The 25,575-nt window shown below is 42.2% G+C and overlaps 1 protein-coding gene across 2 annotated transcripts in view; it reads right to left on the bottom strand.

Annotated features, from left to right (window-relative positions):
• MRPS27 (mitochondrial ribosomal protein S27) overlaps positions 1 to 25,575 on the bottom strand; it is a 103,737-nt gene that overhangs the window by 12,765 nt on the left and 65,397 nt on the right. For both annotated transcript variants that reach the window (XM_073679608.1, XM_073679616.1), the window contains 5 exons: positions 17,807 to 17,921; positions 16,748 to 16,826; positions 15,874 to 15,989; positions 15,206 to 15,308; positions 11,006 to 11,148 (listed from right to left, as the gene is read on the bottom strand). In XM_073679608.1, the coding sequence (XP_073535709.1) occupies positions 11,006 to 11,148; positions 15,206 to 15,308; positions 15,874 to 15,989; positions 16,748 to 16,826; positions 17,807 to 17,921 (556 nt within the window). The remainder of the gene's footprint in view (positions 1 to 11,005; positions 11,149 to 15,205; positions 15,309 to 15,873; positions 15,990 to 16,747; positions 16,827 to 17,806; positions 17,922 to 25,575) is intronic.

Consider the following 25,575-nt stretch of genomic DNA (forward strand, 5'->3'; position numbering starts at 1 on the left):
CCTTAAAAGGTTTTTCAACTTTTAGAAAAGTTCACTTCACAGTCAACTGTCGACAGAATGTTCCCACTAAAGTCAAAACACAAACAGCAAAGCAGCTGCAGGGAGCCGTCCTTGGACTTGGGGGAGAGAGAACTATTAGTCTTTGTTATTTTATATGACAGAAATCGTTTGGGTTCCACTTTTCAAGAAGTGGAAAACCCCTTTAAGTCTATTTACTATGCTGATTATTATCTGTTGCTTTTTGGAAGTGCAATTTCTGCTAAATCAAGTCAACGAGAAAAATTTCTTCCTCGTTATGGTAGATTTTAAAGAACAAATGATAGCAGCAGCTTCTTCTATCATCTTGAACAATGTAGAAAGCCATCAGTCAGGCAGTGCAAAACCCCACAATAGAATGTAACTGTGCTGATAAACTTAGGGATTCTGCATTTATCAATCATGCAGGAGGAGAGGGTGATCTGAGAGGATCTGACATTCACCCCATCGGACAATCCAGGTAAGTACTAGAACATTCTGCACTTTATACAATGAGGACAGGTAGTGTGCGCTGCATACACAATTATATTACGGTGTACACTGGAGCAGACGTGCCCTTAGCCAAGTGAGAAGCTGCGTTCTGCTTGTAGCCTTCACAGACAGAGGATTTAATTGGGAAATCCTGGCAGCCGCAGAACATTATTTGGCTATGGACATGAACGTGGCAGGGTGGAATTGCCGCACCTTGGCATCAGCTCTGCTTTCATTCTCCATCTCATTATCAGAATAATCTGACCTGAATATAATTAAACACAAACCAGCATGATCCCAGGAGGCTGCCAGTCCTTCCCAGTTATGGGGAACGGCATGAACATCCTGGAGGAAGATCATCCGGTGAGGTCTGCGGTGCTGAGGAAGCCACAACAATCAAGGCTGTGCCAAAGCAATAGGAATCTGCGTCCACAAGGTCACCCCAAGCAGAGAATCAACACAGGTTACACAGCGTACGATATATACTACACAGCGTACGGTATATACGACACAAAGTACAGAATTGGGGAGAGTTCGAGCTGTTCACGCTGGTAACATGGATGAATTCGTTGCTGTGATTACTGTAGAAACCAGTGGGTGCCGTACCTGCTGGTGATTGCAGCTGACAGAGAAAAATGAGGGTAGTTTCCGGCACAACCAACTGGATAAAAAATATACAAGTTTATTGAATCAAGTTAAAAGTCCATTAAAAGTTAAAAACCTCAACACCTGACGCATTTCTGGCGTACTAGGATGCCCTTAGTCATAGGAATGATGACTAAGGAGGCCCTAGTACGCCAGAAATGCGTCAGGTGGTGAGGTTTTTAACTTTATTCAATAAGCGCATATATTTTTTATCCAGTCGGTTGTGCCGGAAACTACCCTAGTTTTTCCCTCTACACACTGTATGCTACATGCCACACAGCCTGCGCTACATGCCACACAGCCTGCGCTACATACTACAAAGTACAGCTGAAGTCCAAAGTTTACATACACCTCGGCTGACAAGGCACATTTTAGGATTTTATTGGGGGAGAAAACATTAAGAAAAATAGGAAACGTGTGTCTATTTTTCCTTTTTTTTTCTTCACAAAGGCTCAACATATTTTTCAATGGTGACTCGAAACAGGAATTTAGATTGGCAGTGGATCTTTTTTTTTTCTCCATGTCTCTGCCATCAGGGTTTGCATCACACATTAGTTTTGATTTAAGCAAGCAATAATTACCGTAATAAATAAGGAGAATATTACATTATCTAGAACGCAACATACAGAGATTTACAGTGATTGCAGCCGGTAAGAAGTGACAATGGCAGAAATGTGGCATTGCATTGTGCTCAGTTATCCCAACTCTCTGCCAACCTCATCCTGACGCTCTCTCACAGGCTTGTTATGACCTGCAGCAGCGCCTACACTAGCCCATCTGCATGCCAATGCTTCCTCTGTATGCTGGCACAGCACCAACAGCCCCGAGTACCAGACTGGAAAATGTGTCACTGTATAAGAAAGGAAAAAATAGTAGTAGCAGATAATTCTCATATTCACTAGAATGGAGCAGAGTGTACATACATTATCGCGATACATACTAGGACTATCCCATTAGTATGGGTCTGATGGCTGGTCCCACCCCCCGCTGATACCATGGAGGAGCTGTATGGGGGCACGGAGCTATTTAGCCCCACCTAGGAGGCACTAGGCTCCCTAATTAGTATAGCTGATTATGTATCAGTTTCTGCAGATCGGAGGCCGCCATCAAAACACTGAAGGTGAGATGGGTCGCTATCCTCTATAAGGCTCAGGGATTAGATTATATTGTAAGTTTGGGCTAACAGTCTCCCTTTAAAACATACACTGTGTTCCAAATTATTATGCAAATAATATTTTCTCAGATTTTCCCAAATTACCTATATGAATTGTAGTCATTGTAATTTTCCAGTCAAATAACTATTAGAGTACAATTGAAAGGTTTTTGTACAAACTGCCTATGATAACAGTATATTTTTAAAAAAATAAAAAACTCAAACTGCACTCAAAATGCATGTTCCAAATTATTATGCACAGCAGAGTTTTCAACCTTTTCATTTTAATAAGGAACAAAAAAATGGTCATTTTTGAAATTATAAGCATTAGCAGGTTATTACAAACTGAAATCAAACAGTTTTCAACTCAAAACTTTATTCTAGGTGATGTTACATTTGCACATACGACCCCTTGTTCGAAAGGAGCTTCTGAACTCTCTCATCCATTGAATTTGTCAGGTTTTGGATGGTTTCTGCTTTAATTGTTTTGCATGAGGACAGAATACCCTCCCAGAGCTGCTGCTTAGATGTGAACTGCCTCCCGCTATCATAGACACTCCTTTTGATGATGCTCCAGAGGTTCTCAATGGGGTTGAGGTCAGTGGAGCATGGGTGCCACACCATAAGTTTGTCCCCTTTTGTGCCCATAGCAGCCAGAGATGCAGATGTGTTATGTGCAGCATGAGACGGGGCATTATCATGCATGAAATGATATCGATGGTCCAGATGGATGGAGTGGAGGATGGCTGGTTGATGGACACCCCATGCAAACACGGCTACGGTGCTAACAAGGAGGAGGTGGAGTAATGTTTTGGGCTGGAATCATGGGGAGAGAGATTGTCGGCCCTTTTAGGATCCCTGAAGGGGTAAAGATGAACTCCACAATGTATGTTGAGTTTCTCAAACAGCACTTCCTTCCATGGTTCAAGAAGAAGAACCGTGCATTCTGCAGCAAGATCATTTTCATGCATGATAATGCCCCGTCTCATGCTGCATATAACACATCTGCATCTCTGGCTGCTATGGGCATAAAAGGGGACAAACTTATGGTGTGGCACCCATGCTCCCCTGACCTCAACCCCATTGAGAACCTCTGGAGCATCTTCAAAAGGAGTGTCTATGATGGCCGGAGGCAGTTCACATCTAAGCAACAGCTCTGGGAGGGTATTCTGTCCTCATGCAAAACAATTGAAGCAGAAACCATCCAAAACCTGACAAATTCAATGGACGAGAGAGTTCAGAAGCTCCTTTCAAACAAGGGGTCCTATGTGCAAATGTAACATCACCTAGAATAAAGTTTTGAGTTGAAAACTGTTTGATTTCAGTTTGTAATAACCTGCTAATGCTTATAATTTCAAAAATGACCATTTTTTTGTTCTTTATTAAAATGAAAAGGTTGAAAACTCTGCTGTGCATAATAATTTGGAACATGCATTTTGAGTGCAGTTTGAGTTTTATTTTTTTAAAAATATACTGTTATCATAGGCAGTTTGTACAAAAACCTTTCAATTGTACTCTAATAGTTATTTGACTGGAAAATTACAATGACTGCAATTCATATAGGTAATTTGGGAAAATCTGAGAAAATATTATTTGCATAATAATTTGGAACACAGTGTATATACGATGAGAGCTGGCCAACCTGCCAAAGAAATGGATAAATAATAAGTCTGACTGTAAAAGGGTTGTCTAGTCACAACATATCGATGTCCTATCCAATGTGTAGTGGCCGCTGCTGGGTACTGCAGAACAGCATTTATGGGCCGATCCATAAAGAGTGGCGTATCGCAAGCCAGTCTTAAAGAAGTAGTCCAGTACTTTTTCCCCCAATGTATTTAGAATGTGCCCATAAGTGTTTTGTAATAACCTTTAGTTGTATGTATTGCCTGTGAGCGGCGCTATCACTGGCCGCTCACAGGCATCATGTGACCCCCGGCTTTTTCTTCTGCTGATGTCACGACAAGTGAGGCAACATCAGTAACGCCGTCCCCGCGGATGCTGGGCTCTGGACGGGGTTACCCTGCGCGTCACACCGAGCATCCACCGCACGCTTTGCCAATGAATGAGGAGAGGGAAAGCCCGCGGTGGATGACGGGTGTGACACTGGGGGGTAACCCTGTCCACAGCCCATCACTCACCGTGGAACGCAGAAGTAGCAGCCAGAACTTGACATGACATCAGCGGATGTCAGAGCCGTTTGCAGCCGGGGGTTATATGATGCCTGTGAGCGGTCACTCACAGGCCATACATACAACTAAAGATAATTACAAAAACACTTATGGGCACATGCTAAATAAATTGGGGCAATTGAAAAAAGTACTAGACAACCCCTTTAACTAAGGTCAGTAGGATGCGCCAAGATCATTAAGAGGCACAAGCCATATACGGTAATCTATCTGGCACAGCAGCTGAGCGACATGTGACTCAGTGGAAATGCTACTCCAGCCAGAGAAGCGGCAAAACGCCAAAAGTCACAACACTTTGCGCTACTCCCCATTGTGCAAAAATACTGCAGCTTTTCAAAGTTTTGAAAAAAAGTTTTCTGGCATAAAGGCTTTGGCGACTCGGCTCCTTAATCAATTGAATAGGAAACAATGTGCAATACCCAGCAGTGGTCACTACACATTAAATGGAGCTGTGCTTTTCATTCACATCCAGCTGTCACCGAACAGCTAACAGCTGACTGGAGGGGGTGCCGGGATTCGGAACCACACCAATGTAATACTGTTGACCATCAAACTAAAAAGGTTATAAATATGGTGTGAAGAGGCAATGTCAGAACAATTCATCCCTAATTCTACTGCTTGACTGACAGCTCACTGACTGTGTGGCCAAGACCGTGAGGTGTCACTCAAGCTGAGATGGGCAAAGCATAGAGTCAGGGAGGCAGAGGCCTGGGAAGTGCTCTGGTCACACCCAGAGCATTACAGCCTCATTTGCATATGAATTACAACAGCAGATTACATAAATAAACGTGTGAATGACATTAATTTTCACAAAGCAACATGACCATATAATCTGCTGAAGGTTGGGGGGGCGTTCAGATATTTCATTTAATTCTTTCAAAAAGGCGTAATACCGCCGGATTGTTTGCACCTGTATTACAGACACCACAACATCGGGACCTTCTGTCATTTCACAGAACCAGAGTTAGAAAAAGAGAGGAATCTATGGTTCTCTAACTCTGGTTGTGATGAACCATGGAAAGTGCAGGTGTTGTGTGCAAAATTCGGGAGCAAAACAGCATCCGTAACAAGAGTCCTAGTCCTGTAAATTTATTAAATCTCAAACGGAAAAATTAAAATTGAAGCTAAATAACCAAACTAAAAAAAAAGGCCACCCATTGATATTTATAGCTGATGCCAAGTATTGCAATGCAAATTTGCGTTGAAATATTAAATTAGGACAGAAAATGCAATTGTGCTCCATACTGTATACACGGCCCCACATGGTGCTCCGTACTGTATACACGGCCCCGCATGGTGCTCCCTACTGTATACACGGCCCCGCATGGTGCTCCCTACTGTATACACGGCCCCGCATGGTGCTCCGTACTGTATACACGGCCCTGCATGGTGCTCCGTACTGTATACACGGCCCTGCATGGTGCTCCGTAAATTATCATCTTCTGTGACGCAATGATCTTTACAGTTCATGATTGCCACTCAACACAAAGAAATGGATGCCACTCTGAAATACCCACAACGAGGGAGCGTTCTTGCATCCATCTCATGGACACTTGAAAGTTCCTTAGAATTTATAATAACTAATGGAGGGCTTACAAATACAAACACTGCTAAAGCTTTGTTCACACTACCATTATAGCCCTGACAGCTATGATGGATCAATAGTGCAATGGGTCAAAATGCAGAACAGAAGAAGCCCAAATAGTAATCCAAAATTTGCCTAATTTTGTCTTTTTAAATGTAATGATAATTCTAAGACATAAACACATTATCCAACAAATCAACTGGTAATTAGGATGTGGGAACATGGATGCTATCCAGAAAGGGGTAACTTTTCTAGATCACCAGATTTGATCCCATAGAAGAGTTATTGTAGTAAAAATTGAAAAAGTAAGTTATTGCCGTCTATGATAGAAAGATGTGAGATCACACATTGTATCGCAGCCTGCCCCATATGGGGCTGTGTAGCCCCCCGGACACCCAGTCTGCCCATAATGGTCCCTGTGCATTACTGAAAATGCCACGCGAGAACTCAACCATGAAGCAATGGAAGAAGGTGACCGTATCAGTCATGTTTTCTTGCACCTCATGTGGAGAGCCGGGGCCACCGACCTCTGTAAAAGACGGACATGGATGCACTATGTGGCAAAAACAAGTCAGCAGAGGAGGCAGTATAATGCTCTAGACAATGTTTTGCTAGGAAACCTTGAGTCCTGGCATTCACGTGGCACTAATTGTAACGTGTACCACCCACATCAATATTTTTACAGACCAAGCACTGTCCCCCCGATGGTAATCGTATTCCCTAATGACGGGGCCTTTTTTATTTTGCAGGATAATGCACGAAGCCGTACTGCAACAATTTTTCAGAATGAACTCTGTTGAAATTCCTCAAACCAAAGTGTTGTGGACTTGTCTCCGAATTAATATCTCAATGTGATCGAGTATCTATGGATGTGCTGTAAAATAGGTGCCAACCATGGAGACTGCACCGCCCAACCTAAAGGGCAGTAGAGGATCTGCTGTTACCGTCATTGTGCCGGATATCACGGGAGAGGGGTCTATGCATTGATAGGTCAAAACTGTGCTTAACTGCATGAGTCCATAATATTAGTTTAATGTTATGGCTGATCGGACTCGCAGAATTACCTCCATATGGGAGCTCCCCTAGTAACCCAATTTATGTCACCTTGAATAGTTTGAGGGGTGTAGGCAAAGCAGCATTCACAGGCTGACACCTATACTGTCCGTCTGCAGGAGGAGTACACGATACCCCACAGACTATTCTATAAGCTCCTGCACCTATGCCGTCACTGAGTATACGGGGGTCTGTGCCCATGAATGATCATACAATCCACAGCTAATACAAGCAGCACAGCCGGTGACATTTCCACTCTATATACATCAATTCTCCATCTGGTATTGACAAAAAAAGAGAAAAGTGGGACTAAAGCCAATATTGGCCCTATAGGGGAGGGCAGTGGCAGGAAATTAGATAATGTTATATTTGGATGAGGTTCATAATTTACCACTCTTATATTTAATACTAAGGGTGTACAAAACGCCAACATTATTATTGGATATAGGACAGCGTCCGCTGCGTCCTGAGTGTAAGCTCCGTGTCTGAACTTAGAGACCTCTTGGAATGGGAAGCTAGACATAGTAAGCAAAGAGGTAACCTTCATGTGTGTCATGGGATATGTGGAGGATTTGGGGACAGGCTGCTGTGGCCCACATGTTGTATATGGCAAAGCACTGTCCATCACACTGTATACCGACAATTTCAGAATTAGTCAACATGGCTATTGATCTAGGAGGGTGGAACAGAGCGAAAAAGAAACATGGAGTCCAAGTGTGAAACATGACAGGCTCCCAGGATTGATGGGTCAGACATTGCCTGATGAGGATTGGTCTGGGCTTCTTGTGATGCTCTTGGACGTATCTGTACCATTTACTTAAGAACTGTGGGGTTGCCTGCTGTGAAGTAAATGAAAAAAAATCACCCGCATGAGTGGAGGGTGGACAACTGTCACATACTTATATGACAACTGTCTCTTACCTCAATGATCCTGCTGGTGCTTGTATAGTATAATGATTTTCCATGTATCTTGTGAGAGAATTGGGTAATAAAGGTGGTGGGGGAAGGTTTTTTTTTACATTTTATTACGTTTACTTAAACAAAAATCAATAAACACCCAAGATTTATAAAACGCTATTGCTGATGGCTGCAAGTCTCCAGTAATCACATTCCAAAAACCAAACCAGAAAATGTCTCTGATCACTTCTTAGTTTAACAAATGGTATTTTTTGTTGTGAGATAGAAATATCCATTGCCTGTCACAGAAAAACACAGGATACAAGATCTATAGGCAATAGAAGAAACGCTGTGTAGACAGAAAGGCTTTCTCTAGGCTTAATGGCTGTAATAGTTAATAAGTTCAGGACAAGATAAGAGTCTGACTGCCCGAATGTCCAGAGGGACTTATTAAGAGCAAGGCCGGAAATCAGATCTAAGGCATTAGAGCGACTGAAAGCAGCTGATAGTGAAGGGTCGTGTGTATATGGAGGACTTGGACCCCCAGGAATTTGTCTTAATATACTGTAAATAGAATGAGTGATGTGACGAGTGACATTAGTAATGCCATTCTAATGCCCAGCTCACAAGACCCCCTGCCCTGTGTCTGCCAATTAGCCGAGGTCAAACAACAGATAACCTTGGATACGTGTATCGCTTTCCACCGTACCTGACAAAATTCAGCTGATCTGGATATTAAACAACATGAATGGATTATTTTCTTATATACATATATATATATATATATATATATATATATATATATATATATATATATATATATATATATATACACACATGTATGTCTGCCCCAGACTTCCCACTTAAATATTAGAGAATAGATTTTAGTGAGCTGCTCTGTTTCCTTAGCATACTCCATTTAAATGCTACATACAACCAATTTCTCTATTGCTCTAATGCATCTAAACAGGGGGGGGGGTGAATTAATCTTTATTAAATATGTCCACTCTCTCTTTCAAACAAACAATTCAATCCTCCATTCCATCGGTCCTCTATTACTAGCCAGTTTGTAGTCGGTTACCATGTCAGTTACCATGGAGGCACATAACTTTGTATAGGCGCTGTAGACACAAAACTTCATTTTATTTGTAAAGCTGTTCTGTTTTTTTTATTATTATTATTTTAATGAAAAAAAAAATGTAAAAAAAATTGGGTTTCCTACAATGATCACATGCTTGACCAGCTGGAGTCAATTTCACGTACCAGACCAATAGTAGGAGGTAGTGATGAGCGACAGTGCTCGTTTAACCCTTTCACCGAGCATGCTCGGGTGCTTATCAAGTATCTTGGGCGTGCTCGTAAATTATGTTCGAGTCCCTGCGTCTGCATGATTTACAGCTGAACACATGCAGGGATTGCTTGTTAGTTAGGGAATCCTCACATGTGTTGAGGCTGTCTTACAGATGTAAATCATGCAGACACAGGGACTCGAACATTATATACGAGCACGCTGAAGATACTCGATAAGCACCTGATCATGCTCGGCTAAAGGGTTAAATGAGCACGCTTGCTCATCACTAGTAGGAGGCTGATCAGATGAATCAAAGATTCCCGTAAATCCTACAGATGTACAAATCCTAAAGGCTATTTACTCCTTTGCCTTTATGTTGTTGTTTTTTCTGTTATTGTTTCAATTGACTCATAAGACAAAACTAACCAACTGTATAAATAGTCTAAAATTATCCTACCATTTTGCCATTGCAGAATTCTTCATCTAACTAGCTGGTCTACAAAATCTGACAAAAATCTCTCTCAGTGCTCTGCTCCTGGCAGGGAAAAGGAGGGTGTCCATAGTAGATCATAGAAGATTAGAGGGCAGCTCACTCAGTCTCTAGATAAGTAGGAAAACACATGACATTTAAAGAGCTGTAGAAAGGGAAATCACTCCAGGAATGAAGCTGTGTTGGTACAAGAGATCTAGTGAAGACAGCAGCATCTTAGACACACAGACCTCACACCCAGCATGTATTACTGGGATGAACATGTCCATAATGCATTCTGAATCTTAGTGCAACTTTCCAACTAAATGTCAAAATGGACATACTGTATTTAAAATATTTTTCACCATTAAAGAACATGTGGTGTAAGATTCATTTATGCCATCAGAACGGTGGACACAGAGCACCTGCTGTACAGCCCCCTGATCAGGAATTCATTCATTGCAATTCCTTTGTAAAAGACATAGGAGTGGCAATTTGAGAGAAGATTCCAAAACCTGTAATGTTATCACAAGTCAAAGGTTGGAAAAGTATTATTTTCAGCTACAACTTGTTTTGCCCAGTCCACAGCATTTCATTTCAAGCTAATAAGGAAAGGGCCAAGGCTATTTCCTTTTTTATTCGCAGCTCAGGGATTCAGTGGTTAGCAATACAGTGGCTTAGTGGTTAGCAGAGAAGCCTTGCTGCACTGGGGTCCTGTGTTCAAACTCCACCAAGGACCAAATCTGCAAGGAGTTTGTATGTTCTCCCCGTGTTTGTGTGGGCTTCCTCCAGGTTTTCCTCCAACAATTCAAAGCCATATTGATAGGGAATTTACATTGTGAGCACCAATGGGGACAATGATGATGATGTCGGTAAAGCGCAGTGGAATTAATGGCGCTATATAAGTGAGTAAAGTATATATATAGTGAGAATAACTGAAAGAATGAATAAATGAATGAAAGAATGAATGAATGAAAGAAAGAATGAATGAATTAATGAATGAAGGCAGGCTCAGGTTGCTTTGTTTGGTTTGGACGCGCCTTGCTGCAGTGGTGCATCCTCCTACTATATTGTTTCTAATGGGCAAGCACCCAATGCAGTGAGCTTGCAATGAGCACCATTATTGTAAGCAAATCATCTTGGTACCAGTGCCAAAGATGAAAAGGAAGCAAGATGCCAGTACTGGGAATAATACTTGTGAATCACGCTGCACACTCACAGTATCCTTGCATATCTTGCATTCTCCAGGCAGCTGAGACACCTTCTCCATAACATCCAAGGCTCTTTGAAAATAACCCGGTTTCCACATCAGGGGCATCTGGCTGTAGACTGCTTGTAGACCTTTGGAAATTTCGACTTTTCCTAAACACAACAGAATATCCATATAAACTGGTCCATGCACATTTGAGGAATCAAGTTAGATTTTCACATTTTAGAGTGGAATTTCCTCACCACAATTTTGGCGGAGATGCCAAGTAAGAGGCCTGTATTTGATAACCTGGCTGTGGATCAGCAATAAACCTTTCCCGGCAGCTGCGGCTCCAGTGGTTTAAGTACAATACTGTATTTAAAATACTTCTGAGATTATCGGAATCCTCCTTCCCATAAGGAGAAATTCTGAAATTCGTTTCCCCACCATTTCCTTTCTCGAGACAATTAAAATGTTCCATTTTCTCTTTTTTTGGGGGTTTTGCTCACAAACAAAATCCAATATAATTATATACATTTGCCAAGAGCAGCATGGTGAACCTTCACCGCTGGGCCTTAATCCTAAATAAACAGCCATCTTGAGGGGGGATAATCTTTATCTTCAGAAAGAGCAGCTGCTGCAGCGCGCATTATAGGACTTCCAGGATAAACGTCTCTAGAGCAATTATCACCTTCATTTGTCCCTCGCACATGATATTTTCCCCCTCTGGCAACACAATCCCGGTGTTTAGAGAACAAGCAGCAATAAAATCCATGTATTCCTGGAATGAGATAAGCTTACTGTATTTTCCCAATTTCAAAATGGCATCTGTGGCTCGGAGGGCAAAAGATCGACGGCAAAGTTCGCAGACGCGACTGTCCCAATATAATAGATTTAGCCTTTGGTGGCACACTGGGCCCCCAGGCTTTATTGGACAAACGTGCTATTAGATTTTGTGGGATGGCAGGAGACATGACAGTATATGAGGCAGAGATCAGAGACGGTCAGTGAGACACGACGTGATCACATCAGACGCAGAAATCACTGACTGTACGAGGTCCACAGGTATAAGGGATTGTTAGCAGGAAGAAATCTGTCCTGCCTTCATATATACAGAACACTTTGGCAGTCATTTTCTATGAAAAGTAGCAGAGGTGCGTATAGCAACCTGCCATAACTTTGTATTTTATTTTTTTACTTTTTCACAAATCTAGCCCAATGAAGGCTTGTTTTTTTTTTTTTTTTTCTGTGGGATGGGTTAATGTTGATACTAATTTAGGACAGAAAAAAAAACAGCATTTCCGCTATTATTTTTCTGTTTTAGCATTATTCGGCCATTTATACAGGTCATTATGATTCTGACAGTAGCAAATATGTAGATTTCTACAATGAACGATTCAAAAATCCCCCAAAAATAATAATGAAAAATTATTTGCGGCAACTGCTATGGCCCCCATAAGAGTCCTTGGAGGAGTTCTTCTCAGGCCATGATGTCATGGTCATTTTTGACTGCAACATCCAAGGCAGGGGTCCTCAACCTTTCTTACAGCGAGAGCCACATTAAGTGCCCCTGCCCCAACAGTAGTGATGTTGAGAACCTGGTATAAAGACAGCCAAAGCTTCCACACAAAAAGCACATCATGACCTTGCGCCCCTTTCTCTTACAGACAGGATACTTCCCCCTATTCAGTTTTCTTACATCAAGCGTACTTACCACACCATTGCACCCAGCATCCTTCTGACTGGTAGTATCATTCTATCTCCAGCTCCCCCCACCCTGTATGAGCTCTTCTGTTCGGAGCTACTCAGAAAGTCACCATCTGGAGATCAAATGCACCAAAGCTGGCAGATAGCCACAAGCCACAAGTTGGGGACCCCTGATCTAAGGAGTTAAAGGAAGTTTGTCAGCACAGATTGACTGTTCAAATCAAGCAGAGGCGCTTGGTGCACCCTTTGTGTGGCCAAACAGTTTAGTGCACCTTCCCACCCACTTGTTTTCCCTTTATTTCCACCCCTCTCTTCTTTGACTGACAATTCTGGCTTTATAGAGGCAGAGAAGAAGGAAAAAAAGTAGGTGGGAAGGTGCACTTAATCGTTCAGACTATGTGCCCACGTTGCGGAACTGACGCATATTTTTTACACTTCTCCCTGGCGGGAAAATTGCATGCGGATTTTACATGCGGTTTTCCCGCCAGGTAGAAGCGTTTGTGAGGCGTCTTTGCATGCATTTCCGCATGCGGGTTATCAAGCACTTCTCCAAGTGATTTAAGCATCACTTGGAAAAGTGTTTGACAACTTGTTCACACTATATAAATCCATGCAACCGGCATGGATTTATATAGTGTGACCAAGTAATAGTTAAAAAAAAGAATCAGAATGGTAAAAAATAAAAAAATAAAGTTTATACTCACCTTCCGATGCATTCTCTGCCCCGTCCGGAGTCTTGAGCGGCTCACGCTGTTGTGTGCAGGACCTTCGGTGACGTCATTGAGTCATGTGATGGGTCACATGACTCAATGACGTGGCAGGTCCTTCACACAACAACGCGACGGAGGGAAAACATCAGAAGATAAGTATAAACTTTATTTTATTCTTTTTTTTACAGGTTCTTTGGTACCCAGGTCTGGAGGAGAGTCTCCTCTCCTCCAGACTTGGGTACCATCCGCATGCGGAAACGCAAAATTAATGAACATGCTGAAGATTTTTGACCGCAGCATATACGCTGCGGAAAAATCCGCAGCATGGGCATTGACATTGCGGAATGCCATTGGGGACCATGGGGTGCGGATATACATGCGTTTTACAAGAGTTTACGCTGTGGAAATTCTGCAGCATATACGCTTGTAATACGCAACGTGGGCACGCAGCCTCAGGGTGCACCGAGCACCCGTACATGGTTTGAACAGTTATTCTGTGCTGACAAAGTCCCTTTAAATAATCATCGGGACACCAGGACTTTAGAGAGCATAGTGCTGCAAAAAGCCAAGAATGACGGCTGTAAAAACAATATATGCTAGTCATTAAGGAGTTGGCGATTGTTAACAGAAAACAGAATTTCCCTTTGGTGGTCGCCACACTACAAATAACACCCCTGATGAAGGCAGATACCCAAACGCACGTCGGGGTGGATACATTAGAGTGACAGACTACCACTGACCCTCTCACACAGATATTGTCCCATGATATGATTTTGGACACAGCATTTGATTATTGGCATAGACCTATGATAACTACATATCAATTACTGTTCCTTACATGTCTTGTAAATAGTAACTATATGTACCTCAGGCACCAATGCACTTGCACTTTACCATCTATACAAGGCTGCTCACAACCACATATCTATACTTCTATTTCTTGCCTGATTTATTGTTATCCCTTGGCTGTTCTACCTGATTCTAGCATTTAGGTTTTTCTATTGATCTATGCACATTTGCACTTTATTATGAGTTCTATATATATTTATTAAGATTTTTATTACACACTTTGATTCACACATGCATTATCATTTTTATCTCTTATTATTGTACCTAATTATGCCAGATACCGGTATAAATTAATATTTATCTATATAACTGTCACTTGGAATTGTGTCTGCTTTTTCTATTTGGTTATTTTTCCCACCCTTCTATATTTTTATATTCTTGATCAATAAAGTTGTATTTTAATATTCACATCTACCATGGACTCTTGTTGTCGGTTTTCCTGCTCCTTTACTACAAATAACAGCCTACGACTTTAAGTAGTTGTTCACCTTAATGTCTTTTTGCTAGAAAGATCCCTCCCAAAAAACTAATAGGTTGTCCCTCTACATAAATTAGCACCGGATTCAGTAGGAAATGTGTAATGCTTTATTGGTCCTGGTGGGAAATTTCATTTTTGCTACTTGAGGTCAGCAACAGATTACACTGTTGGTGATCCAATTGCAAAGGTTAATTCTCCCTGCAGTGCTCCACCAGGAAAAATGAAGCATTACACATTTTTCTATTGAAATCCATAGGCTGCCATTGTTGTGTTGGTTCCTCTGGAAAGAAAGATGCTCTTTGAAACCACTTTTTCCATTGGCCAATGGATGAGAACCCTAAATGAGGAGCTCCACAAATGGCCCCAGAATGTCATAATACATTTAAAATAATTTATTAAAACAAGAGAGTCCCTTTAACTCTATAGGTAGCCATGACCATTAATAAGTAAGATACATGATTGTTAATCATGGGAGATGATCCTTACCCAACAGTGTGTATCCATACAGCTGAGAACTGAGCCCAACTGTGTTCTCCTGATACAAGCCTGCCAGCACCAGCGAAGCGCCAACATTTCTTTCTTGTTCCCACTAAATAGGCAAAAAACTACATTTTGATGTCAAACAATGTGTGTTATTCTTCTCATGGCTCTGGCACAAAATTAAATTCCCTTTATTAAAAATAAGTAATGTCTTTGATTAAACTTAAGTGAGCACAGGTCAGGCCGCGCTCTCCCCAACCCACCTTAGATGGCATCAACAAAGAGCTGCAGATTTGCGTGTGTAAAAAATTCAGCATCTTACAGCTTCAGAAAAGTGTGAGAGATTATATATATATAATATAAATAAATATATATCGTTACATAATTCCTTAGATTTTGCTTTTCAACTAAGCTACAATTTATAGGGTTATTCCCATTTTACACAACTCTACAAGGACATGCCATCACTTTATGATTGGCTAGAGTCCAGCCTCTTGAAACCTCCCCTGATTCTGCAGCACAGCTCCACTACTGTGCATAGGGCGCGCGTCAGGTGGGCACACAGCTGGATGGCTGGGAGTGCCGTCAAACAGCAAAAAGCAAAGAAAAATCTGAAAGATGCAAATTACATTAAATACAAAACGATTCCACATAAAAAAAATATATAATGTTACCGTTAATTGTGGATTTCCAGACAGATACTTGTGCAAAGCATAGAGAGAGAGAAGCTGTGTGGAGACGCAATCAAAACTCTCCTGCAGCATTATCTCAGCCACCACCGAAACGGCTCCTGAAAGATGCAACGTGGGGAGAAAACCACAGGGTATAAAAGCTCTAATGTGATCCATAAGTCACATACTATAAAAGGACGGTACTTTCTCACAGCCGTTCACATCTTCCAAATTGTGACCATTACATACAAGCTTTCCATAAAAGGGTTCTCTGGTTTCAGAAAACCTCTGTCCCCAGGTGTAGTTTGCTCTAAAAAATAATCCAAAGTGTGTTTTTCTCACCTTCCGCCCGTTCGGCGCTGAGTCTCCTCTGCTTTTCCCGAAATCTGTTATTGTCTGCAGTGCTGATGTTATGTCGACCTCGCTGCAGCCAATAACTGGTCTCAGCAGCTCTATCCAAAGTTGATGGCACGAGCCAGGCAGAGCTGCTGAACTCACTTGACTGGCTGCAGCGTTGTCGACAAGACGTCAGCGCTGCAGACCATAAAATACGCCAAGAGCAGCGGCAGAGAATCACCCCACTTAGAACATTTTCAGTACATTGTGTGGTAAAGTGAATGATATAACTATAACCCAAGCCCCAAAAACCAAGCAGGTCAAACAGGAAAATCAATAGGAAAAATAAATGTATAGGCCATAAATTGCCGAGATCACAATGTCTTTATAATAATAATAAAGCATGCTTAGTCAATAAAAGAAAAGCCTAATACTAAGAGAAAACCTCACAAACGCTTGTAGTATGTATTACAGTGATGGACAGAGACACATGAAAAATAAGACATGGTAAAAAAGATGGGCATAAAGACGCACATCGTACCTTCCCAATTTTCATTCTTTATGAATGTATCAATTAATAAGTTAAATGTGAAGTCATCAGGAAAAATGCCATACTGAACCTATAAAAGAGGCAGAAAATTATTGCACTTTCTGAAATTAGCACACAAGTAAGGACTTAGCAGCAGCACACGACTTCCTAAGGCAGTAATCTTGGTACCCATAGCTGCAGCGTAAAGCATGAGGGAGGGTCAGAATATTAACTCTAGAATTACGAAAGAAATAGGATGGGGGATTCAGATTACTTTAGAACTCTTTTGGTGCTTAGACCTTATGAGGCTGCTATACACACACTTTGATGATGCATATCAGAATGGCTGTATAACCCTTTATGAAAGTTGACAGCCCCTCAGTGTCCTCCTGCTGCTGCTGAGAGCTCACACTGCTCAGTACAAGCTGTAGCTGTCAGTCAGGTGGGTGAGTGGGGACTGAATACATATTGACTCATGAGCTCTCTCTCTATAGTTGGACTCATAACATGCTCATCTTAAAGGGAACCTCACATCTGGATTTACAATAGGAATTATCAGGAGAACTTTGTCAGACTCTTAACAGTTCTATACCTATACTGTACTTGTGTGTGATTAAAAACAACGTTGAGTCCTCCCTCCCTGCAGACCATTCGGGGACTGCTGTATATCACTGATACAACATGTTGGGACTGATAAAGCACTCAAAAAAACTCCTATGTGCAAAACCTACTGTCAGGTTCCCTTTGATATCAGGATTATATAGTCACTCTGATATGGATTTTCAAAGTCAATTCCCCAGTCTCCTCAGATCTAAGATATCTATCTAACAAAGTATACAGTTTTTCTTGCAAAATCTGGAGATAAATCCAGTTTAAGAAGACTTCTACATGGTCCAGTTTGAAAAACTGATACAGAAATAAGTTTTTATTTTAGAATATCATGTATTTAAATGTGACTATTGGCCATAAAGTTATGTGGTCTGGACTTTATTGGCAAGTCTCAAAGCATGCCATAAATGATTTTTTTCTTTTCAAGGCAATGAGAAGGGACCTAGGGGAAACAAGCCTTACCTTATTTTTCAAAGTATACAAGGCTTTGTCTGAAGCCCCATACTGCAGACATTTCCTAATCCACCCATGTATCGTCCAGTTCCTCAGATACCAACAGTTAGGACTATGACGAAACCTATAATTAAGGCCACAAGATTGTAATACCGGTACAAATCACTAATAATAACAATAATAATAAATGAGATTAAACTTATCAACATAAACTGAAAAACAATTAGAGATCACGACATATGAAGGAGGGTGTATATTATTCGTGTGTGCGCAAAGTACCAGATCTATCAATCTGCTTTACCTGGTTTTACATCACATGCAGTTCTATAAGCTTTTTTACAACAGGATAAACAGAATATATGCCTATTGTAAATAGTAAAGAGATACAAAAAACGAGCGTCAGCGCTTCTCAAAACTTCACATCGTCTTTATTGCAATGTTAATCTATGAAAAAGAAAAAAAAAGTGCACAAGTATCACAAAGTCCTATTGGTCAAAGTGTTTTGACAAACATTAAAGTGAATCTGTCAGCAGAATTTTATTATGTATCATAGAATGGTAGAGTTGGAAGGGACCTCCTGGGTCATCTGGTCCAACCCCTGGTAATCTGAGGACAGCATGATGTAAGGGCTGAGACCCTGATTTCAGTGTTGTGTCACTTATTAGGCTGTGTGCTGTTATTTCCATACAATAAGTGTTTTATCAGCAGATTATCACTGCACGGACTACAGCTCCTGTGCCTTCTGGTCCAACCATGCTCCCAGCAATGATTAGCAGCTCACTATCAATATACAATGTACACATGAAGATGAGGTGTGGGCAGTGTTAGCTTTCTGAGCACTGCTACATCTAACCACGCAGTAAATACTAAGTGATACATCGTTGGATTCAGAAGTCTCTTCTTTTCCTACATTATGTTGCTGTCAGATGAAGTAGCAAAAACCTGCTGACAGTTTCCCTTTAATGGCCATCTCTCTTTGATGGTCGGTTTGCATCCCGCCCTACTGTGCCAGCAAGACTGATCTGTAAATCGGAGAGCACTGCGTATTTTTGCTCTCAGGCACTTCTCATGTGTCACATTACAGTGTTGTTTTGGGCTTTTGCTGCTGTGAGGTTATTAGGGAAATGTCTGTTGTAAGTGGATGTCATTGCACTCCGCTCAGTATTGTAAGCATGAGTGTTCCAGGGACTCCCGAATTAGCTCCTCATTATGTGTAGCTGGAGCTCTTGGCTCTCGTTTGCAATGCAAAGTGAAGCAGAAGCCAATATTGTAAAAAGAAGCAAATCTGCAACGTAATTGTACCTAGCGCTTGTTGGGCCTCTGGTGCATAATGACAGCACCAATCCCTCATCAGTGTGCGGTTACGTCTGGCCTATTCTAATGCCAAGTCCCTGGCATGTCGCTGCCAGACCCGAGGTGTTACAGTAATAGATATTCACAATGAAAGAATGAATTGCGCAGTCTCCATAGTGCAGCAAGAAAGCGATAAGCCTGCAATAGAGACATCCAGATGCTGCAGCCTCCAGCAGGGATCTCCCAGCGCCTCCTGTCAGGGAGATTTCTTCCATCTGAATGAACTCGCTTTCCAGAACATTTACCATATTATTACAGCTACCAGTTCTCCTCCAAATTACCTTGTGTATCGTCTGCTAGGAAACCGCGCTCGAGGCGACTAGAAAGACCCCTAAACCCTGCTCAGTGTAATAATATCACAGCTACGGACAGGGTGAAGTATATTGGATCTGAACGCTCTGGAGAAATCTGCCGCCTGCGCCACTTATTATAGTGCTTTATTATTTGACGTCCAGCACATTATTTATTAAACTGTAAGCTGTTAATAGACAGGTTGCGGTAAGACCATGTTCACACATTGCAAAAAGTTTACACCAGATCTGGTCACAAATCTGCAACAAATTCTTCATGCGACTTTGGTCACGGATATCACCCTGACCCTTATAAAACCAACGTATAGGAAATCTGTGAAAATCTGCCAAAGGCTGAACATACTAAGGATGAAAACATTCACAGCGTTCTCTCATTTTCACGAGCATTTTATCTAAAAGGCACAGATAAGGTTCATTCACTAGTAAACACTTGTGGAATCTGTAACACAAATCCACAGTAAATCCGATGTACAGTGATTTTCATCCCTTCCAAGTGACGATCCGGCAGACAAGCCGTGCAAATCTAATTTCTGGCATGTCATAGAGGTCAGTGATCCTAAAGCCTTCATACAGTGTAGCAATATGTATTTTACAAATAATGCCTTTATATGATTAGTGTTCTTTAGCTATAAACTACTACTGATGGGCACCGAGCATTCCTCCAAACGCTCCTTCAGCCACCAGCTACCTACGGATGGGGACAGATCATTCAGCTGCTGTAAGAGTAAAAGGATTAGGTATGTTGATATCCCACTGCCCGATCCTCCTTTCTCCGATCTGCCATTGTCTAATAGGTTTGCCAACTTTAATAGAATGTGTTTAGCCTCATTAATAAAAGCGTCTGGATGTGCTGTTCGATCCGTAGACAAATAAATGGGTAACTACGTTTATGGGTCGCCATCCATTGCGTTTATTGATTTTGCTACCTAATGAAATAATTTATAAGGCTGTGTTCACACAGTTGTGCTCACAACCTAAAACCGCTGCGGACCTGCTTTGTTGAACTGCTTGATGTAGAATCACTTAATTTTGCAGGAAACAGTTGTTTTACTAGCAAATCCAATTGCAAAGATTGCACGATTTTGTGGGTCAAACAGCTCAATGAGGAGTTCAAGGACCACATGGGATCAGGCCCGCTGAGGTCCCCGGCCATGCACGTTCACCGAGTATGAATGCAATCTTAGTGTTCATCTTTGACACAGTGATATTTTTTATTCCCTCTCGCTTACATTTAGTCACTTCTTAGTGTACTGCAAACACAGGGCTATGAGCACATGGTGTCTTTTTGACAGCAGTGCAGCCTCCAAGTTATCCCAAGCAAAGCCTTTCCAGGAAGACACCTGTGGTCGTTTTCCTGAGGCAGCATCGCTGGCGTCTTTGCTGATGGCATCTTTCACACTATACTGTCTAGTATAGACAATGGTTGGCTTCCTACCGGATGCCGCCCACAGAGAGAGCATGTCAATCACTTCAGGGTTTCTGAACCCTGAAACTGTAAAAGAAGTGACATAAGACAGAATATGTGCACAGCAATGCAGTTTTGACATTGCTGTGCACTATATTCATTCTATAAGATGCTTTTGCGGTGCTTTTTCAGGCGGAATCTGCCTGAATATGACGCCGTGTGCACATACTCTGAAACATACGTCCCGGAAGAAGCTTGGCGAAACGCGCGTCAGAGTGAAGAGACGCTACACCTGACTCCATTTCTTGACTGTTACATCCTTATCAGGTAACCCATGTGTTAGATATTATTTATTGCAGGGGAACTACAATTTGTGTCACTGAATACTTCACATTTGTTGCTGGATTTAGGTTATATAATCATGTCATCTTTTTGTAAATATATTATCATATTTTTTGGTTAGGAAATAGCTATATAAGCTGCCAATAATATTAGTCCATTGTATAGGGTAGTCACATGACTTAATTATACATATACATTTCGATCTTGTATTATCTTTTGCCCTTTATTGGACTATCTATATAAATAAAAATGTAAATATTTGTTTGTTCAAAATCTTAAATCTCAGAAAGTTCTTCACCGATTGCTTTGAAATTTTAACAACGTTGCATTTGAATACACGCATGTTTTTATATACCCACTATGTTTTTAAATACCAGCTGTTGGACACAAAAGCAACAGCGAGAGGGGGGTGTTATGAGCTCAGTCCCAGGCTGACTCTCCCCGGCCGCCTGGCATTCTTCCCCCCTTAGTGACATCTCATTCATAAACCCTTCTCCCTCTTCATTCGCCCCAGCCGCTGCTTCTGCTCCTTTCGTGTCCCCCGTGGGCGGCTGCCTCTGCTCTCCGGCACCGCTGCTGCGGCTTCTTCTCCGGCACCGCTGCTGCGGCTTCTTCTCCGGCAGATGAGTCTTATTTACAACTGTGCAACAACAAGCGGGGGAGGGAGAGGGAGGGAAGGAGAGAGAGGGAGGCTGCACGGAGAGGTGCAGGCCACGGCCTCCGCTCTGGGCGCTGAGCTGGGCCCGAGCCTCGCAGCAGTGGGCGGATAGCGAGCGAGTGCAAATCCCCCTGCGCCATCGGCGGGAGCGGCGCTGTGATCTGGCCGGTACCAACCTGGGACATGTCAAGCGGATCACCCCCTCCTCCTCTGCCGCCTGCCTTCATCTCTGCGCCCCCTCCTGTCACATTCCCTCTGTACTAGGGAATTGCATAACTAGCAATCCCTGATATGAACGGCTCCATTGTGACACCTGAAAGCAAGTACCGACCTCTTTAGTGACCTGTGCAGAGTACAGGCCTGCAGGGGCCACAGGGTACAAGCTGCCACGATGCCTGCCTGATGGGCACAACTATCAACAGCACCAGCATTGTCCCATCTGATATATATATATATATAGATATAGATATATATACACACACAGTACAGACCAAAAGTTTGGACACACCTCATTTAAAGATTTTTCTGTTTTTTTTTTTGACTATGAAAATTGTACATTCACACTGAAGGCATCAAAACTATGAATTAACACATTTGGAATTATATACTTAACAAAAACGTGTGAAACAGCTGAAAATATGTCTTATATTCCAGGTTCTTCAAAGTAGCCACCTTTTGCTTTGATGACCGCTTTGCACACTCTTGGCATTCTCTTGATGAGCTTCAAGAGGTAGTCACCGGAAATGGTCTTCCAACAATCTTGAAGGAGTTCCCAGAGATGCTTAGCACTTGTTGGCCCTCTTGCCTTCACTCTGCGGTCCAGCTCACCCCAAACCATCTCGATTGGGTTCAGGTCTGGTGACTGTGGAGGCCAGGTCATCTGGCGTAGCACCCCATCACTCTCCCTCTTGGTCAAATAGCCCTTACACAGTCTGGAGGTGTGTTTGGGGTCATTGTCCTGTGGAAAAATAAATGATGGTCCAACTAAAAGCAAACCGGATGGAATAGCATGCCGCTGCAAGACGCTGTGGTAGCCATGCTGGTTCAGTATGCCTTCAATTTTGAATAAATCCCCAACAGTGTCACCAGCAAAGCACCCCCACACCATCACACCTGCTCCTCCATGCTTCACGGTGGGAACCAGGCATGTAGAGTCCATCCGTTCACCTTTTCTGCGTCGCACAAAGACACGGTGGTTGGAACCAAAGATCTCAAATTTGGGCTCATCAGACCAAAGCACAGATTTCCACTGGTCTAATGTCCATTCCTTGTGTTCTTTAGCCCAAACAAGTCTCTTCTGCTTGTTGCCTGTCCTTAGCAGTGGTTTCCTAGCAGCTATTTTACCATGAAGGCCTGCTGCACAATGTCTCCTCTTAACAGTTGTTGTAGAGATGTGTCTGCTGCTAGAACTCTGTGTGGCATTGACCTGGTCTCTAATCTGAGCTGCTGTTAACCTGCGATTTCTAAGGCTGGTGACTCGGATAAACTTATCCTCAGAAGCAGAGGTGACTCTTGGTCTTCCTTTCCTGGGGCGGTCCTCATGTGAGCCAGTTTCTTTGTAGCGCTTGATGGTTTTTGCAACTGCACTTGGGGACACTTTCAAAGTTTTCCCAATTTTTCGGACTGACTGACCTTCATTTCTTAAAGTAATGATGGCCACTCGTTTTTCTTTACTTAGCTGCTTTTTTCTTGCCATAATACAAATTCTAACAGTCTATTCAGTAGGACTATCAGCTGTGTATCCACCTGACTTCTGCACAACACAACTGATGGTCCCAACCCCATTTATAAGGCAAGAAATCCCACTTATTAAACCTGACAGGGCACACTTGTGAAGTTAAAACCATTTCCGGTGACTACCTCTTAAAGCTCATCAAGAGAATTCCAAGAGTGTGCAAAGCAGTCATCAAAGCAAAAGGTGGCTACTTTGAAGAACCTAGAATATAAGACATATTTTCAGTTGTTTCACACTTTTTTGTTAAGTATATAATTCCACACGTGTTAATTCATAGTTTTGATGCCTTCAGTGTGAATGTACAATTTTCATGGTCATGAAAATACAGAAAAATCTTTAAATGAGAAGGTGTGTCCAAACTCTTGGTCTGTAATATATATATATATTATATATATACATACATATATATATACATACATATATATATACATACATATATATATATATACAGTGCCTACAAGTAGTATTCAACCCCCTGCAGATTTAGCTGGTTGACACATGCGGAATTAACTTGGCATTGTGACATTTGTACTGTAGATCAGCCTGGAAGTGGGAAATGCACTGCAGCAAATTTTGTTTTTTTTTTTTTTTTTTTTTTTTAAAACGTTAAAAGTTAATTCAGAGTGTCATTTATTATTCAACCCCTCAAACCACAAGAATTCTGTTTGGTCCCCCTAAAGTATTAAGAAGTAGTTCAGGCACCAAGAATAATGAGCTTCACATGTGTGGATTAAAGATCTCTTTTGCCAGCCTTTTCTGACTATTTAAGACCCTCCCCAAACTTGTGAACAGCACTCAGACATGGTCAACATGGGAAAGACAAAGGAGCATTCCAAGGCCATCAGAGACAAGATCGTGGAGGGTCACAAGGCTGGCAAGGGGTACAAAACCCTTTCCAAGGAGTTGGGCCTACCTGTCTCCACTGTTGGGAGCATCATCCGTAAGTGGAAGGCTTATGGAACTACTGTTAGCCTTCCACGGCCAGGACAGCCTTTGAAAGTGTCCTCCCGTGCCGAGGCCAGGCTTGTCCGAAGAGTTAAGGCTAACCCAAGGACAACAAGGAAGGAGCTCCGGGAAGATCTCATGGCAGTGGGGACATTGGTTTCAGTCAATACCATAAGTAACGTACTCCATCGCAATGGTCTCCGTTCCAGACGAGCCCGTAAGGTACCTTTACTTTCAAAGTGTCATGTCAAGGCTCGTCTACAGTTTGCTCATGATCACTTGGAGGACTCTGAGACAGACTGGTTCAAGGTTCTATGGTCTGATGAGACCAAGATCGAGATCTTTGGTGCCAACCACACACGTGACATTTGGAGACTGGATGGCACTGCATACGACCCCAAGAATACCATCCCTACAGTCAAGCATGGTGGTGGCAGCATCATGCTGTGGGGCTGTTTCTCTGCCAAGGGGCCTGGCCATCTGGTCCGCATCCATGGGAAGATGGATAGCACGGCCTACCTGGAGATTTTGGCCAAGAACCTCCGCTCCTCCATCAAGGATCTTAAGATGGGTCGTAATTTCATCTTCCAACAAGACAACGACCCAAAGCACACAGCCAAGAAAACCAAGGCCTGGTTCAAGAGGGAAAAAGTCAAGGTGTTGGAGTGGCCTAGTCAGTCTCCTGACCTTAACCCAATTGAAAACTTGTGGAAGGAGCTCAAGAATAAAGTCCACATGAGACACCCAAAGAACCTAGATAACTTGGAGAAGATCTGCATGGAGGAGTGGGCCAAGATAACTCCACAGACCTGTGCCGGCCTGATCAGGTCTTATAAAAGACAATTATTAGCTGTAATTGCAAACAAGGGTTATTCCACAAAATATTAAACATAGGGGTTGTATAATAATTGACCCACACTTTTATGTTTAAAATGTAATAAAATTCAACTGAGCAACATAACTTTTTGGTTTGTAAGATTTATGCTTCTGTTCATAAAACCTACTCTCGTTTGCAGTTTGAAGGCTCTA

Source organism: Phyllobates terribilis, unplaced genomic scaffold (assembly GCF_046119375.1).
Source record: "Phyllobates terribilis strain yellow unplaced genomic scaffold, ASM4611937v1 Scaffold_1__5_contigs__length_1240528914, whole genome shotgun sequence".
In the NCBI taxonomy this organism is placed as follows: Eukaryota; Metazoa; Chordata; class Amphibia; order Anura; family Dendrobatidae; genus Phyllobates; species Phyllobates terribilis.